This window comes from Bubalus kerabau, chromosome 11 (genome assembly GCF_029407905.1).
Source record: "Bubalus kerabau isolate K-KA32 ecotype Philippines breed swamp buffalo chromosome 11, PCC_UOA_SB_1v2, whole genome shotgun sequence".
Lineage (NCBI taxonomy): Eukaryota > Metazoa > Chordata > Mammalia > Artiodactyla > Bovidae > Bubalus > Bubalus kerabau.
The window spans coordinates 27,929,654-27,946,368 of record NC_073634.1 but is presented as its reverse complement, the minus strand read 5'-3'; the positions used below and the strand labels follow the sequence as shown (position 1 = coordinate 27,946,368).

The following is a 16,715-nucleotide window of genomic DNA, read 5'->3' as shown; positions in this document are numbered from 1 at the left end:
ACAGCTTTAATGACTAAAGCCAGACATAGTTAACTCTGATTAGCCTTAAGAAACTAATCCCCCAAATTTAAAAAGCCACTATGTAACTTAAAACATTTAAATATAAGTCCTCCAAACCCTCTCCCCGAGGCACAGACTAAATGCAAAGTCACCCAGCCCCTCCTCCTAAACACCCCCACGTTCGAAGGATGGTGATACTCTGCAGGTACAGGGCAGGTCAACAGATGAGGTGGACCAGAGAGCTTGGGAAAGCATTCTCAGCTCAAGGGAATCTATGAATCCATAATGCTCAATATTCTTAGTAGAACTTGGTCTACCTTCACATATGAAAGTATTAAAAGCCTTGAGTTATGAACACTGAAGCGCTTATTTCTTTTTGACTACAGTCTAGAATGCAATCAATATTCAGTTAGGCTGTAATTTACTGCAGCTGGGGCCCAGGCTCCTACCCTCGTATTCTTTATGAATTCTGAGAGCTTTCAAGGTCAATCATTCACTACAAAGTTCACTGTAAAAACACACAGATTACAATAAAATGCTCTTGTGACTTCCAATTTCAAACAAATTTGAGAACAAATTTTCAGAATTTCTCTGGGCTTACTGATATACTCAAACACAAAGAAATAAGAATATGTATGTGCTGCAGTAAATGTGTCAATTTTATGAAGTTCAGCATCAGTATTCTAGAGTGAAGAATAGTCTTGTAGAAATATTGCCCCTTAAAATTGAAATCATATTAAATCCTAACCAAAGTGCTTCTATAACTCACAACATTGTGATCAAATACATCCTCCAGAAGCAATGATCCCACAGTCTGCCAAATAAACAGGCCAATATTTCAATATAAATAAAATCTATCAATGACTTCAATTACCCATGCTTTATCATTTTTTCTCTTCTTGAGACAAAAGCATATTAAAAACCTAAAGCAAGAGTTTTAAGATATACATGTTTTTTCTGCCTCACTGATGAGTTCCTTCAACAAGGATACTCTATAAAGCCAATTAAATTCTTATTTAAACCTGCTTGTGGTAGACAGGCATAGTTCAAAACAAATATTGTCTCCTGAATCATGTACACACTTGGCTATTAGGCAGTTTACAGCTACAGTATTCCTCTTCTCTATTATACGCATGTGTGTGTGCATGTACACACACACACACCCCCTTCAAGTATTCCTCTAAAGTTGAACTACTGAAAGTGCAGTCTAAGGCCCAGTACACAACTGTTACTGTGTAACAGAAATCAGAACAGAAATTAAGTGTATTATAGTATTTGAGAGTTAATTTCCTATCTCTTGAATCTAATAACAAAAAATGGGGCCTGCATTTTTATAAGCCTACTTTAAATTTCATTTTTCTACTCTCGTTTAAATTTTACCAAAGCAGCCTAAGATATTGAAGATTTTTAAAACTCCTCCACCACAAATAATTTAAGAAGCACAGCTCTGAAGACCAATGCTAAAAGCTGTGTGTATACACAGTCACCAAAGCTCTTTTGCCCTCTTCTTGTGCCTCACTCAGCATGTGCTAAGCACTGGGGACACCCACCCTCTGCATAGTGCCCACCCTCATTGAGCCTCGACTCCAGCAGAGATGCCTGTTCACATGTCACCTCCTCTCCAACCTTCCAGAGCCCAGCGGGCATCATGTCCCTAGCCCAGAAACCTTCACCGGTTCCCCATAACTTAAGTATAAAAGTAGAACATTCCTGACAAATTACCAACAGTATTTTCCTTTACTCCTTTCTTTTCCCCTCCAGACTCCATTTCTTATTCCTGGAGGCAGGAAGTAAGGAAAAAGAAGAAAAAGTTTTTTCCTAGGGAAAAAGCAGAAAAAGTTTCAAGGAGGAGGAAAGGGGTACAGGGTCCTTAGTTGGCTTGAAAAGAAGGAAAGTCCAATAGGTGGAGCCTGGAGGACAGAGTAGTCTAAGAAAAAAGAAAGACCTGCACAAACCCCCAGGTGGGAAAAGTGGAGACAGGTATAAAAAACATACAATGAACAGCAATGTACTATGTTCTTTTCTCCACTTAGGTTGCAGCCTCTTAAATCTCTATTCTGTCAAACATGGTTAGAAAAACATCCTCCAGCAATAAGGGGCTTTGAGTCCACCTCATACTCATGTCCATTTCCATCCTCAACTTAAGAAAGTACATTCTTAAAAAACAAAATAACCAAACACTTTCCAACATGGAAAGTCCACAGTCTGCTTCAACTAGAACAAATGGAAAGGAACTTTCTTTTCCCAATTTCTCTCCTTATTCCCAACAAATCCTAAACGTCAGAAGGGGCCTTAATTTGGGTTCCATCAAAAGGGCTTTGAGGGGATCTCCTGAAATTATCTGTAAAATCTTATATGTGCAAATATAGACTGGGATGGGGGACAAGATTAGATGCTCAAAGAAGTTAGTGGCTCCCTTCTCCCCACCAAAAATAAAAAAGACCCTAAACATTAAAATAAATCTCAGGGCAAGCTGGATGGCTAACAAAATATCAAGATACACACAAATTATACATAATACACCCAAAAAATATATCCATAGCAAATAACATCAAATTCACCCACAAGCATAATTTCCAAAACTTCCTGAGACTGAACCCTCATTATTACAGGCACAAAGCTTTCTTTCAACATGTGTGCAGACTGAATCTTTAGAAGAGCAACACCCAAACTAGAGTGACTAAATAAAATTTTCCCAAAAGCTGTTTTCTATTTTAACTTTATAGTCTTCCTCCAAAAGATCATCACCAGTCTGAGTACAACTTAGAGAAGAGGAAACGAGGGAATATAAGATAACAATGTTGAACTGTTTTCATCAACCCATTATTTAGTTTTGCAACTGCAAGTTCTGGTGGGGGGGGAACAACTGAGACAAAAATCTATTCTTTAATTCAAAAAGAGAAAATACTTAGTTCTGCTTTTTAACTGACAAATAACATTTCAAATAAGATTTTTTAAAAAAGGAACTTTCAACCTATAAAAGTGAATTTTGTATAAAAATAGTGACAAACCCTTATCCTAAGAATTTTGTTAAAAAAAAAATTATATTTCTTTTTCTTTTTTTTCCTTTGGTCATGCTGTACAGCTTGCAGGATCTTAAGTTCCCGGAGCAGGGACTGAACCTGGGGCCCAGCAGGGAAAGCACTAAGTTTTAACCACTGGACCACCAGAGAATCCTAAAACACATTCTACCTAATTAGAAGAAAGTTAATAAAATAGGTTAATGTTCTTTCTCTTAGTTAATCAATAAGAATGTATCAAGCATTCTTAAATTCATTATTTGGATTTTTCCAATCATGTTAAATTTCCCCACTTGGCCAACCTGACCTCTTGTTCCTCATTTCTGGAACTCTTATGGCCCCGATCCCAAGACTACCTCCTTCTTATCCTTTAAGCTTCAATTTCAATGTCCTTAAAGTCCAATCCCTATTCCAAGGAAGCAATCTGTTATTCTGTCAAGACTCTTGCTTATTTCCTTTGTAGAAATTAACACCATTTATAATAATTTTCTTTATACCTGTTCATTCATCTTCTGTGTCTCCCTCAAGAGAATGTAGACCTGTGTGGGCCTACACACTATGTATACCAAAGACTACGTCCATAGCAAAGACTATGTCCATATTGGTCGCTGTAGTATCTCTAAGCCTAGCATGGTACCTGCTATATAATAAAAACTCAAGAAATATTTAATGAATTACTTAAAATGAAATCTCTCTTTCACACCCCTTCAGAAATAAAGATCCTATGTAAATATCTAATAATTAGTCAATCACAGTTCCTTTTAATCAATACTCCATCCACTCAAATTGCCATTCTCTGAAATTATAGAGAATCTCATCTTTCACAATTCGGTGACCCCTAGTCCCCTAAGGACTGTTAGTATATTAATGACTCCTGTGAAAGCAGAGGGAGAGGGAGAAGGTGAGGATGTGGAGGAGGGGAGGGACTGTCAAAGTAAACAGTAATATAATGATGGAGTCTGAAATAATCCAGGTTCTAGCTAAATGTGTAACCCAAACATTTAAGTTACTTAACCACAGGGTGCTTCCCAACAATCCATGATGCATCTGCTTTAAAAGTTTAAGGTACTGTGAGGCTCAAAAGGTGACAAACTTGAATCCCTAGATTATATGCTTCCAGAGCACCATGCTCTGATGTTTGTAAATTTAGCACAGATGCAATTTTCCTTCTGCTTGTGGAATTATTTGGCTGATGTCCATCTTCACTACTAGACCTATCTCGTTCATTCTTCAGTTCCTAAAAGTGGGTGTCTAAAAGTACCTGGCAGGTAGCAGGCTCTTAGAAATATTTGTAAAATGAATGAACCAAAGTACTTGTAACCAGTAAAGCCATGTACAAGTATTAACATCAGACATCTGAGAAATTCACTAATTCAAGAAATATTTACTGAATGCCTTAACTATGTGCCAGCCAGTATTCTAAAGCACTTAGAATTCATTAGTGAATAGAAAAGATCACTACACACCTAAGGCTTTCATTCTAGTTTGCAAAATCAGGCAATGAAAATACAGGGACACCTCATTTTACTGCACTTGGGCTCACTCAACTTCACAGATACTGTGTTTCTTTACAAACTGATGGGTCAAGCAAGTCTATCAGTGCCATTTTTCCAACAGCATTTGTTCATTTAGTGTCTGTCACATTTTGGTAAATCTTGCAACATTTCAAACTTTTTTATTATTATGACCCATTTGTAATGGTGACCTTTTAATATATGTTATGAGTCACTAAAGACTAAAAAAAAAAAAAAGACTCAGATTACAGCTAGCATTTCTTTTAGCAGTAAAGTATTTCTCAATGAGGCATGCACATCTTTTTTTTTTTTTGGCTGCACTGGGTCTCGGTTGCTGCACGTGGCGACCTTTAGCTATAGCATGAGAACTCTTAGTTGTGGCATGTGGGATCATCCCTAGACCAGGGATCAAACCTGGGCCCCCTATACTGGGGACCTCAAAGTCAGCCACTGGACCACCAGGGAAATCCCTGCATGCAGATCATTTTATACACATAATAGACTACAGTATGGTGTAAACCTAACTTTTTTATGTACTGGGAAACTAAAAAATTCACGTGACTTGCTTTACTGCAATATCTGCCTTACTGCAGTGGTCTGAACTGAACCCACAATATCTCTGAGGCATGTCTATAAACACATAAAGTATATTTGACAGTGATAAATGATATGGAGGAAAAAGCAAGGCACAGGGAACTGGAAACGAGACAGTACTAAGGTGAGTGCCTATGAGAAAGAGCCGAGATGGCCCAGTGGTTAGGACTCTTTTCACTGCCATGGCCTTGGATTCAATCCCTGGTCAGGTACTAAGATCCCACAACACGCACACAGCATGGCCATAAAAAAACAGTATCAGCCAAGAAAGAGTTTACTCCACTTAGAGCCAAATGAACAAAGCAGGCAGGAGCCAGAGAATACCAATCTCACAGGCCAATATTTTTCTTTACTTTCTAAATAAACTGATACTGTAAACAGGGTGGAATTGCCTAAATTCTTTATTAAGCCTTTTATTTAAAAAAATTTTTTTTTTTTAATTTTTAGCGGCACTGTGTGGCTTACAGGATCTTTCCTCCCAGACCAGGGATGGAACTTGGGCTGTGGCAGTGAAAGCACTGAGCCCGAACCACTGGAATACAAAGGAATTTCCTGGAATTGCCTGAATTCTTATACCTTACATCAATAACATAAAAGAGAAACACTTCGGGAAGACATCTCAACAGTTTCCACCCACAGACTGACCTAACCCTGAAGCCATTTGCTTCATTTGGTGGTTGGTGGTCTCAAATTCTACCAATGCAACATCGCCAGGGTATCCCCAAAAGTAAACCAGGATGTCCAAGCTCCTAAGTCAAGCATGCCCTTGGTCAGACTGGGCTTCCAGGGACTCAGAACTGGACCAGTCTCCAGATGGTATTTTGGGAGAAAAGTATAAGCTAGACAGCCCCCAAACATTTTGATCGCAAGAATCCTCACCAGCTACACAGGTAACTCTCAAAATCATCAGAAATTTATGGTCAGGTCGCTTATGACTATTCAAGTGCCTCCGATGTAAAAGCTGAACTATTGCCAACAGTCATTAATGCTGCTGCTGTCCTGGACACCCTCGATCATGGACAAAACAATGGGTAAGTTTTATTTATTCTGGCCTACAGTACCAAAAAAGCCACTTTATAATTATACCAATACTGTATTCTTATTAGTTAGCCTAGTCTAGAATTTTACAAATTCCCTTAAATATTATATTTCCTAACTTCTTCCTTCTCAAGCTGAAAGAGGAAAAAATTAATTCACTAAAAAGGGAGAAACACAAATTATGACTTCAAATATAAAAAGAGACTGAGTTACTGGAGTGGCCTGCTCGGAGAAACTCCAAGCAATTTAAAGAAATCTGCAGATGTTATATATTCAATATCAATATTTAATATCAGAGGTAATTATAAAAAGCAAAATACTCAGAATCCTGCATAATTCTCTAATCTGAAATCCATACTTTAAAAGAGTCTGGAACTGCAAGTAAAATCACCTCTTATGCCCTTTACCCACTTATCCTTCAGTGGGAATCAAGTATTTCTTAATATTAGAATCAAGAACACTCAGTGTATACCTTGTTGAGTTCTTCTATTCTTCTGATGAGGTACGGATTGCTTGAGGAATTCTCAAAGTACACATAATCTGTAAGTAAAGGAAGTACAGAGCTTAATTTTTTCAACAGAAAGTTCACATGTGCCAATCTGTGACTTTTTATATTAGGTAATTCACATTCAAAATGAAGCACGCCCATAATTCATTCCCTGGTAAAAGCAAACTTAGTAATGCAAACTTAATATATTCCCTCATGTGCCTACCATTCACAGATCCTTATTTTCCTGGCATTTTCACTTTCATTAATGTTTTATTCAAGTTCTCCTTGAATGTGGAGACTCTTGTCCCACATGTGTCAAATTTTTAATAATAAACAAAATGACACCTCTTATCATTTAGTCAGGGCTGACTAAACATGTGTCTTTCATACTGTAACTGCTTCCACATCTTTTCACTCCAATCCACTTGCCCTGGAGTATGCTTCTCACATAAGACTATTGACCTAAGACAAATTCAGAGCATCTTGAAAGGCTTAACAGCCCAAAGTACATTTCAATCACCAACTTAAAAAAAAAAAAATCAGGTGAGCAGAGCAGAAGCACACGACCAACTTTTTCACAGCTCCATCTAAGAGGATGGGGGCGGGGAGAACGGAGACAGGTCACTTTTTGAGAGGCAGAGCTCTTTGGGGGTGATACCGGTTTTTTTTAATATCTCATTTACCAAATTTAATCTAGACTCCTTTAGGGTCTTGTTATAATGAAATTGCTGCAGCCTGTCAACAAAAAGGATAAAAATTTTCAAATGTGGTTTTTCCTGTCATCTAATAGGTTCACTGGAAACTCCCCACTGTGTGTTTATTTGAGAGGCTGGGCTGTATTGTCTCTTAGTGGCTCTTTCCCTTCTCCCTTCTACAAAGTGGCCTCATTTAGCCAGGCCATTCCCACCACCATCCATCAAGAAGCTCGGCTAATGAGCAGAAGAGCATGTCTCACACACAAACACGCCACTTATCTGAATTATTATTTCACCAGGAAAGAGCCAGGAGGGCGTCGTGAGTAGGGAGAAAGTTTGTTTGACCTTATTTCTCTCTTCTGCAGAAGGCTGGGAAGGAGGCAGACAGTAGAGCGAACGTCCAGGCAGAGCTCAACTCCCCAGACCAGGCTGCGGTGCCCTGGCCCCTCTAAGCCCCATTATTGGGGGAGAGGGGAGGGGGGCGGGGAGGAACCGGACAAGAAACCGAAGGGAGCGTGACGACGGAGAGGTGTAGGGCCCTGTCCCCGCAAACAGGCCTATCCAGCTGTGCCCTGGCTGGGCCCCCATCGCCCCCACCCACACCCCCAAGGAAGGGGAGGCGTAGAGGAGGGGGGCGAATGTCCCTCTACCCTCTCCACACCCCCAATGCCTAGATGCCACGCGAGGATAAACCACCCTCTTAAGGGGCTTGACGGCCCCCACCCCCATGTGGGTTTCATGGGTGGGGGGTGGGGGTGCGTGATAATTCATACCCTCAAGTACAGGCTTGGCCCTTAAACCTTGGGCGGGGCGCGGGGGGTGTGGATGGGCCCCGGTCCCTTCGCGGGCCACGGTGGGGGAGGGGGGAGGGGCGGGGGGTGGGCAGCCCCGGCCCCCACCGCAGGCCCCCAGCCGCCTGCGCCCTCAGCCCGGGCGCCCGTGGCTGCCAGCCGTTAGGGTGAACTCGCCCCGACCCCCCCACTCCCGGGGCCCGCTCCCAGACGGGCCGGGTCGGGCCGAGCCTTCCTACCTCCGACCCGGTACATGTTGGCCGCCATGTCCGCCCGCCCGCCCGCGGAGCCCGAGCCGAGCCCCGCCCGCCGCTGCCGCCGCCGCCGCCGCCGCCTCAGCCTCGGCCGCCGCCGACTCCTCGCCGCGGGGGGGAGGGAAGGGAGGGAACAAGGGGAGGGGGAAGTGAAGGGGAGGGGACGCCCAGGGGTGGGGGCAGGTGCCCGCCCCCAGAGCAGGGCTAGGGAGGGCCGAGTTGCCCTGCCAGGGGAGGCCGGAGCGCTTGGGACCAGCAGGGAATTGGGGGGCGGGTTGCGGCTTGGGGGGACCTTGCTGGAAGTGGAGGGTCCTAGGGCAGGGGTCCTGGCCCAGGCCGAGGCCTGCCGCCCCAGCCAGCGTACCCCGGCACCTGCCCACCCCGAGACTGGGCTTCCTCTCCCCGCCTCTGTCCCTGGAGACCTCCAGGCAGTGTGACCTCCAGCACGTGAGCACCAGTCTGGATGCAAACACTTGGATGCAAATAAGTGCTCGCAGCAGGGCTCCTTCCTTCTGGGGAGGTTAAGGCAACCGGCCTGGAGCCGGAAGGCCCTGGAGCCAAGGGGATGCCAAGTGCTTGCAGCTTCTCAGGGCAGAGACCTAGAGGATGGCGGAACTAGGAAAACTGACCCCCTTCCAACTGCACCCTAACTGCACTGGCGTGTCAATCCGCGTTCACCCCAAAACCAGGAGGAACAGAACCCACTTCCCCACACCTGGAGGCCTTGCCTCTAGACAGGCCTTATATGCAGTGCAGCCCGGCTGGGAGAAGAGACCATTAGAGGAGGGGGGCTTCCTTTGCCGTTAGGGGAACGGGGCCCACAGTTGATTGTCACCACAACTCCTCAAAGGAAGAGATGGTGCCAGTCAGCTTGCTGTTGATGGACTGTTAACTGGTTATGTGCCTAATGCTTTTAAAGTTATTATTTTCCCAGGCAAATTCTCTAGACAACCCCTGTTTTCTCAGCCTTCAGACCCTCACAGAAACAAAGAGCCAAATTGAGTTGAATCTGAGCTGGTTGTCCCGTAAATGAACACAAACAGCTTTCTTTAGGGAAGCCAATCCATTCCGAACTACTCCCAGATATTGTTGGGTAATAAACATGAAGAGGATCCCTAACTGTTGTGGGTTGTTTGGAGTTTCTGGTGGCTTTACAGCCTTGTGTTGACTCTGGGTTTGGCGTCTGTGGATGAGAAGTGTCCCCAGAAAAGAAGCCTGTGTTCTGCTTTGTTTGGTGATGGCATTTGTGATTGTCATTATCACAAATGGAGGTGAAAATAGTTCTCTGGCTAGCTAATGGAAAGCAAGAAATAAAATATAAAGCACTTTAATTAAAAAAAAATATAAAGCATCTTTGGTTGAATTACCTCGATTGACTGTGTAACTCAAGTTTCTTCAAGTATAAAGTGGGCACACACTAATTGCACCTCACAGGTGGGGTAAGGAACAGTTGTGATTATATCTTAAAATGCTTCGTAAACCATTCAGCAAAGAGCACTATGCAAATAACAGGTGTCTGCTGCTTTTTTTTTAAACTCAAGCAAGTTTCAGATTCCCAAAGGTTTTACGCTGTGAGTCAAATTGTGATCTCACGTCAACTCTTTTGACCTAGAGAAAAAATAAAGCTGTTCTGTTATGCACACTGCATAGCTGTTATTTATCCTAATCCCTTTACTGGAGATTCCACAGAAAACATATTGTGACATCACTGACATCACTCTCTCTATTTCTGAGCTGACACGTAAATAGGCTGCATAATTTAGCTGGAGTTAAACTATAAACTGGCAGCAGTGTTGGGATAATTCAGCCCTTTCCTTTGCCCTAGAATTCTCTAAACCAGGAAGATTGTCTCCAAGTGGAAAGGCCACCTGGAAACCATAAACTGCAAGGGAACAATAGGTCGCAAGCTCTATTAAAGTGTTTTCCCATTATTTTTAAATAAGTAAGCAGTTTCTCCCTTTCAAAATATCTCTCTATTTCTGATAGTTCCTTGCCTGCCTGTCTCATTTTCCCAGCTTTGTGCACCTTACCAGATACTAACCACAATAAATGGGCAAAAAGTGCCAAGAAAACATCTTCCATCCATACGAATCTCCTTAGGAACAGCCTTATCCAGAAGCCCCAACCACCCCATTCCCCCATGAAAGGCCTCAGAAATTTGGGGGAATGGAATTAGTTGGAAGTAATGATGGTAGCAGAACCCAGGCTCTTTCCTTCCTCTAGATTCTGTGTGTATAACCTCTTGCATCTCTAGCTCTTGGGCCAGTGTCTTCTACATAATAGGTGCTCAGTATCTGGAAGAACAAGTGCCCATGAATGATGGACTTAACATAGTTAGAGAACCAGGTGCAGAGTTGAATGCAGGGACTTTTGTCTATGAAACTTTTATACTTCCAAATAACAAAGAAGTATGCATATAAAGGAGTTCAGCAAATGTTTGTACATAGAAGAAAAAAAAACAAAGAAGGGTGAAAAAGCCGTAGCTTCAAAGAACTCAAGGCACTTCTACCTCCTCAGGCTGCATGGTTCAGATCACAAACTTGTCACCAACTAGCCCAAACTTCACTCCTAGCTTGGCTGTTAGACTTTAAAAGTTGCTTGACCCCTCTGATCCTCAAGCTCTAAAAATCATGACTAGCTACTGACACCTAATTCTAACAGTTGTACTAAAAAGTGAAATATACAAAGTTTGGGGCACGTGTTAAGCTTTATACTTATTAGGTGCTTTCTCTGTATTCCAGTCATCCTCATTACTAAAATAGAGGGGTCTCTCAGATTGTGCCAGAAACTCCAGGAAAAGTCCAGCCTTTCCATGGTAAAATTTTCTGGCATGATTGCTGTGATTAAAGACTCATGATAAGGGATTGCCAAAAGGCCCAGAATGTTCTCTGTGTCAGTCCCCAGAGTCCCACAGCTTAGCTGAAAAAGTGGATGCTGCAAGGAAGCTATAGATAAGACAGAGTGTTGGTTTTTGCTTCAACATCAGGATGGAGTTTTTATATATGAAAAAAAAAAAAAAAAACCAAGATAGGGCTGTCCAGAGTCTGGGAGCTTTGTGATATTGAACTCAAGAAAGGAGCCCGAAAAAGAAAGGAGCCTGGGGGTCTAGAATGTAATTAATCTGGAACCAGATAACAGGCTTTAGATAAAGTACCACAGCTTGTCCTTTGTGCTTTCTTTGATCTGTTTCTCTCTTTTTTTTTTCCTTTCTTTTCTTTCATTAACTTACGTTGTTATTTAGCAAAATTCTATTGGAAAAATGCCAATCTGTCTCAGCTATTCCAAGGTGGTCCCGGGTTGTACCAGCAGATGACTATTCCAAGAGAAAGCAAGAATCAAAGCAATTGAGCCCCTAAGGGAAAGAAAACCAGAGTCAGAGTTTCCTAGCTTCTCCAGTCCTGGCGCCTTCTCTTCCATTGATCCTCCGGGCTAAAAACAAGAAAGTGAAGTCGCTCAGTCATGTCCGACTCTTTGCAACCCATGGACTGTAGCCCACCAAGCTCCTCTGTCCATGGGATTCTCCAGGCAAGAATACTGGAGTGGGTTGCCATTTCCTTAGGGGAGCTTCCTGATCCAGGGATTGAACCCAGGTCTCCCACATTGCAGGCAGATGCTTTAACCTCTGCGCCACCAGGGAAACCCTTAAATACAAGAATACAGTCTCTCAGAAAACCTCCTATAGAGACACAGAACTTCAGATCCAAGTACTAACATCAAAGATTTCAAGGGAGGAAAGGAAGCCAGGTTGAAAGAAGAAGGGGGAGGAGGTGGGAGAGGGGTGGTGAAAGGGGTGGCCTTCCAGACGTCTCCTGCCACCTACAGATACCCAGGTGTTATGGGACTTTTCCCTGGGCTTCCAGAGAAGGGAGGACTGGAACTCGGCCCTACCAGAAATCAGACCAGACCAGAAAAAGAATTCGAGTTCTCTGCCAAGAGGAGGTGATCAGTCTCCAATCCTCAGCTCAGGCTGAGGGCCCTTCGACCAGATTCCTGCATCCAGGACCAGGGGACTAGAAAAACAGGGAAGGATAAGAAGGGTTAAGGAGAGGAAAGAGAGACGGAAGGGGAGAGAGGTCAATAAAGTCTCTCGTTCCTTACCTAGTCAGGGCACTCTGGCCAGTTGTCCACGTCAGGAGGAGACCAGGGACAAAAGGGTCCCAGTTGCAGCCACTGGGTCTACCCAGGGCCAATCTCAGAAAGTCTTGACTTTTGAAAGTGTGTATTTTAGGAGTCTATGGTGCTCTCGCTCTCATGCTCTCAAAGGAGAGCAAGCTCAGCCATTTGGTGGCCTCCACGAAGAGGTTCCTTCTCTAGATTCAACATTGTCTCCAGGTCCTGGAAAAGGGACTGGAAATCACAAGGGGGATAGGAATGAGCCTTTAGAAGGGTACCCTAAATGATTTAAGTGTGTTTTTGTTTTGTGAGGTGTTTTTGTTTTTTTTAACCTATGGAGCCCTAGAGTGCTGTGGATTTGAATGGGAGATAGCAACAGCATATGCTGTGGGGTCAGGAAGTAGAATCCTAAAAGGCAATGGAAAGTGTTGAGGATACAACAGGGAACCTTTGTAGGCATGACTCAGACCACAGCAAAAAAGATCTTTGGCCACCTAATGCAAAGATCCCACTGATTGGAAAAGACTCTGATGCTGGGAAGGATTGAGGGCAGGAGAAGAAGAGGGCGACAGAGGATAAGATTGGATGGCATCACCGACTCAATGGACATGAATTTGAGCAACTCCAGGGATGGTAGAGGACAGGGAAGCCTGGCGTGCTGCAGTCCATGGGGTCTCAAAAAGTCAGACAGGACTCAGTAACTGAACAACAACAAGAGTAAAGACTGTGGATTGGGACTGGAGATGGTGGAGAGTACAGGTTGGTGAAAAGGGCTGCTGACTAGGGTAAGAAGTCATGGGGTATGAGAGATATGGATTGGTTTGAGAGGAACTTAGAGGTGTGAGAGATACAGGATCTGGTGCCTTGGGGGAGACTTGAAGTAAAAAGGTAACAACTGGGTGGAAAGAGGTGTGATTCAGTGAGCAGACAGTATGGGAGGGGAGGCAAGTTAGGGGAAGAGGGATGGTTGACAGGTTCAGTTTTAGAAAAGTTGTGTTCCAGGTGCCATTGGAAACATGCAGTTATATTTCCTCATTAGAAAAGAGGTGGATGAACAGACCCAGAGTTTGAGAGATCTGGGCTAGAAATACCCTCTTTTATGTCACCATCAGCTCAGAGCCCGGTCGGTCTTGTCTGAGGAGTAAGCCAAACCCTGGCCCCAGGGGAAGAAGCAGGTTCCCTGAATCCTTCAGCTTGGGAGAAAACAGGTTTAGCCAGTCTCGGTCCAGGAGATCAGAGTCCAGGTCCAAATGTGCAACAGGCAGGGTGTGGGCAGAGAGCCACGCAAGTCACCAGGACAGATGGTGAAGACAAGGGGGCATGCCCCAGGGCTGACCTGCCACAGGCAAAATTCTCAGCTAGGGGAAGAGAAGGCTGCTCTCGGGGTGAAAAAAGCAGCTGGGGTGGGAGGGTGGGAATGGGGGAAGAAAAGAATAGGAGGAGAAGGGAAAGGACACAGCCTGAAAAACAAATCTGTCTATTCCTACCTCACCCTCTTGCCTCTAAGATGGTATAGAGGGTTACACAGTGGTCCCCCCAAATATATGTCTACCTGGAACCAGAACCTGCGAATGTGACCTTATTTCCAGATGAAATTAATGATCTGGAGATAAGTTCATCCTGAATTAGGGTTGTCCCTATATCCAACAACAAGTGTCCTTGTGTGAAACAGAAGAAGAGAGGGAACAGAATGAAGAGGAGGCATGGAAAGGTGGAGGCCAAGATGAGTGTTATGAGCTACAAGCCAAAACAATGCCAAAGACTGCTGGCAGCCACCAGATACTGGGGGAGAAGCATGGAGTAGATTCTCCATCAAAGCCCCCAGGAGGAATCAAGTTTGCTGACACCTTCATTTCTGGCTTCTGGCCTTCAGAACTATGAGACAATACATTACTGTTGTTTGAAGCCACCCAAGTTGTGGTAATTAGTTACAGCAGCCCTAGGAAACTCATACAGATGGTAACCACCCCTTGATTTTAAGTAAACATAGATTCAGCCAGAAAAAACTGAGCACTATATGCAGAGACTAAGGGACATGGAAGCTGAATAAAAGAATAAGAGAGGGGGCTTTTCTGGTGGCTCAGTGGTAAAGAATCCACCTGCCAATGCAGGAGACACAGGTTCCATTCCCAAGAAACCAGGAGAATTCCACATGCCATGGACCAACTAAGCCCCTCTGCCACAAATATTAAGCCTGTGCTCTAGAGCCCGAGAGCCACAACTACTGAGTCCCGTGTGCCCAAGAGCCAGTGCTTTGCAATCAGGGAGGCCACCGCAAGGGGAAACCTGAGCACCATGGCTAGGGAGTTGCTCCTGCTTGCCACAACTAGAGAGAAGCCTGTGCAGTAACAAAGACCCAAAACGCTAAAAAATAAGTAAATAAAATAAATTTTAAAATATTTTTTACAAAAAGATAGAGTTACACAGAGAGAAGGGGCCCAACACCACTCCACTTAAGTCCTGCTCAAGTCCTTTAGACACGGTTGGCTTAGTGCTAACAGAAAAGAACACCCAGATGCTATGCCCTTCAGCTGTCAGTGGAATAATCCTCCTCCCCTTCCATTTTTCCTTCCCCAGCTCACCTGTAGAGTATCACACATTCCCATAAGCAATAGCAGATTACCAGGAAGGTAACACACAAATTCACCCGTCCATTCCTTTGTCAGGAAGCGCTCTGGCTCCTCAGATCCCAATCAATGCTTCTAGGGTGGGGAGTAGAGTAGGGGCTTTCAAGAATATAATCTTGTCTTCAAAAATGCCCTTCTCATTCACCAAATAAGTCATGAGCACTGTTAAAGGCATTAAGGACACACCAGTGAAGGAGATAGACAGAACACCTGCCCCCTGGAGCTTATATTCTTGTGGAAAAGACAGAAGAATGACCAAATATAATAAATCCATCAATAGATGTGCTAGTACACAATGATAAATGCACTACAAAAAGTAAATCAGGATAGGGAAACCAAAAATGATGATGGTGGTCAGAGAAGACTTCTTGGATGTAAGAACTCAAAGGAGACCTAATGATAGAATGGAGTGAGCTGCTGGGACATGTGGGGAGCAACATGCCAGGACAAGGGAAGAGCAAACACAAATTCCACAAAGCAAGACTCAGCCTGACCTGATTGTGACCTAGGAAGACCGGTGTGGGTAGGAGATGAGGTCAGGGAAGTGAGCAGCGTCCATCCATGTAGAGCCTGGAAGGCCCTGGTAAAGTGTTTGAATTTTGTTCTAAGCATACTGGGAAGGCTTTTGAGAAATGGAATATTTCCTGCCATATCAGTAAGCAAAGGACGCCATAGTCATCAGCAATGGCAGCCACCATGGAAGGTGGGCTCGTGAACCCTGAGGGAACTCAGGAAGGAAAGAGTACCTGCCATCTATCTAGCAGCCACCATGCTGCAGGCACTCCCTAAGGTGAACCCTGAAAACCACAGGATACTGGTCCCAGATCGCTGAGGTACATATCAAAGGAATGATTTCAATGGGCCCAGACTCCCGCATCCTCCCATACAGAGAAAAGCACTAAATTCCTTAACTTGGGATATCTGGTTTTCTTTAATTAACCATACTGTTTTGATGTTCAGACTATCTGCCCTTTGTTGCAACACTTCTGTATAACAACCAGGCTCCTCCTTCTGCCTCCTCAGAGTTTTCTCAGGGTCACTTGAGATGCTGTCTCCTGGGCCTGAAGTCCTAAAAGTTCCCCTGAAGAAAGCCTAACTCGCAACTTTTATGTTATGAATATTTTTTAAGTCAACTCTTTCAACACAGGAGTGACAGGAATCTGATCGACGTTTTTAAAAGATCACCTGGAACATGAAGAACACAAAATAGAAAGGGGCCAGTCTTGACTTCCAATTCAGAAAAGCATGACTGGGGACTTCCCTGGCAGTCCAGCGGTTACCACTCTGCACTCCCACTGCAGGGGGCACAGGTTAATCCCTGGTCCAGGAACTATGATCCCACAGCTTCAAAATGAACAAACAAAAAAACCAAAGCAGCATGACTGTGTTCTCTGGAGGCATCAAACCTCCTCTGAGCACTAGGGATTCAAAACTCACCAATCTGAAGTTTATGTGATGGAAAACCAAAATTCCTCCTGTATTTCATTTGATGTAATAGTGAAAGAGACCCCTTCCAACTCAAACTGGGGTTCTGAGACCTGTGCTAATTAATGGCTGTGAGAGAAATGATCATATACAC

The 16,715-nt window shown here is 43.9% G+C and overlaps 1 protein-coding gene across 6 annotated transcripts in view; it reads right to left on the bottom strand.

Moving 5' to 3' along the window:
- Nucleotides 1-16,715, bottom strand: part of MTA3 (metastasis associated 1 family member 3) — a 195,084-nt gene that overhangs the window by 137,194 nt on the left and 41,175 nt on the right. For 2 of the 6 annotated variants that reach the window (XM_055539930.1, XM_055539931.1), the window contains exons 1-2: nucleotides 8,382-8,464; nucleotides 6,639-6,706 (exon numbers count right to left, since the gene is read on the bottom strand). In XM_055539930.1, coding sequence (XP_055395905.1) covers nucleotides 6,639-6,706; nucleotides 8,382-8,409 — 96 coding nt within the window. In that variant the 5' untranslated portion in view covers nucleotides 8,410-8,464. Of the gene's footprint in view, nucleotides 1-6,638; nucleotides 6,707-7,647; nucleotides 7,675-8,381; nucleotides 8,467-16,715 lie in introns of those variants that run through there. The other 4 variants (XM_055539928.1, XM_055539929.1, XM_055539933.1 and 1 more) reach the window with 3 other exon arrangements.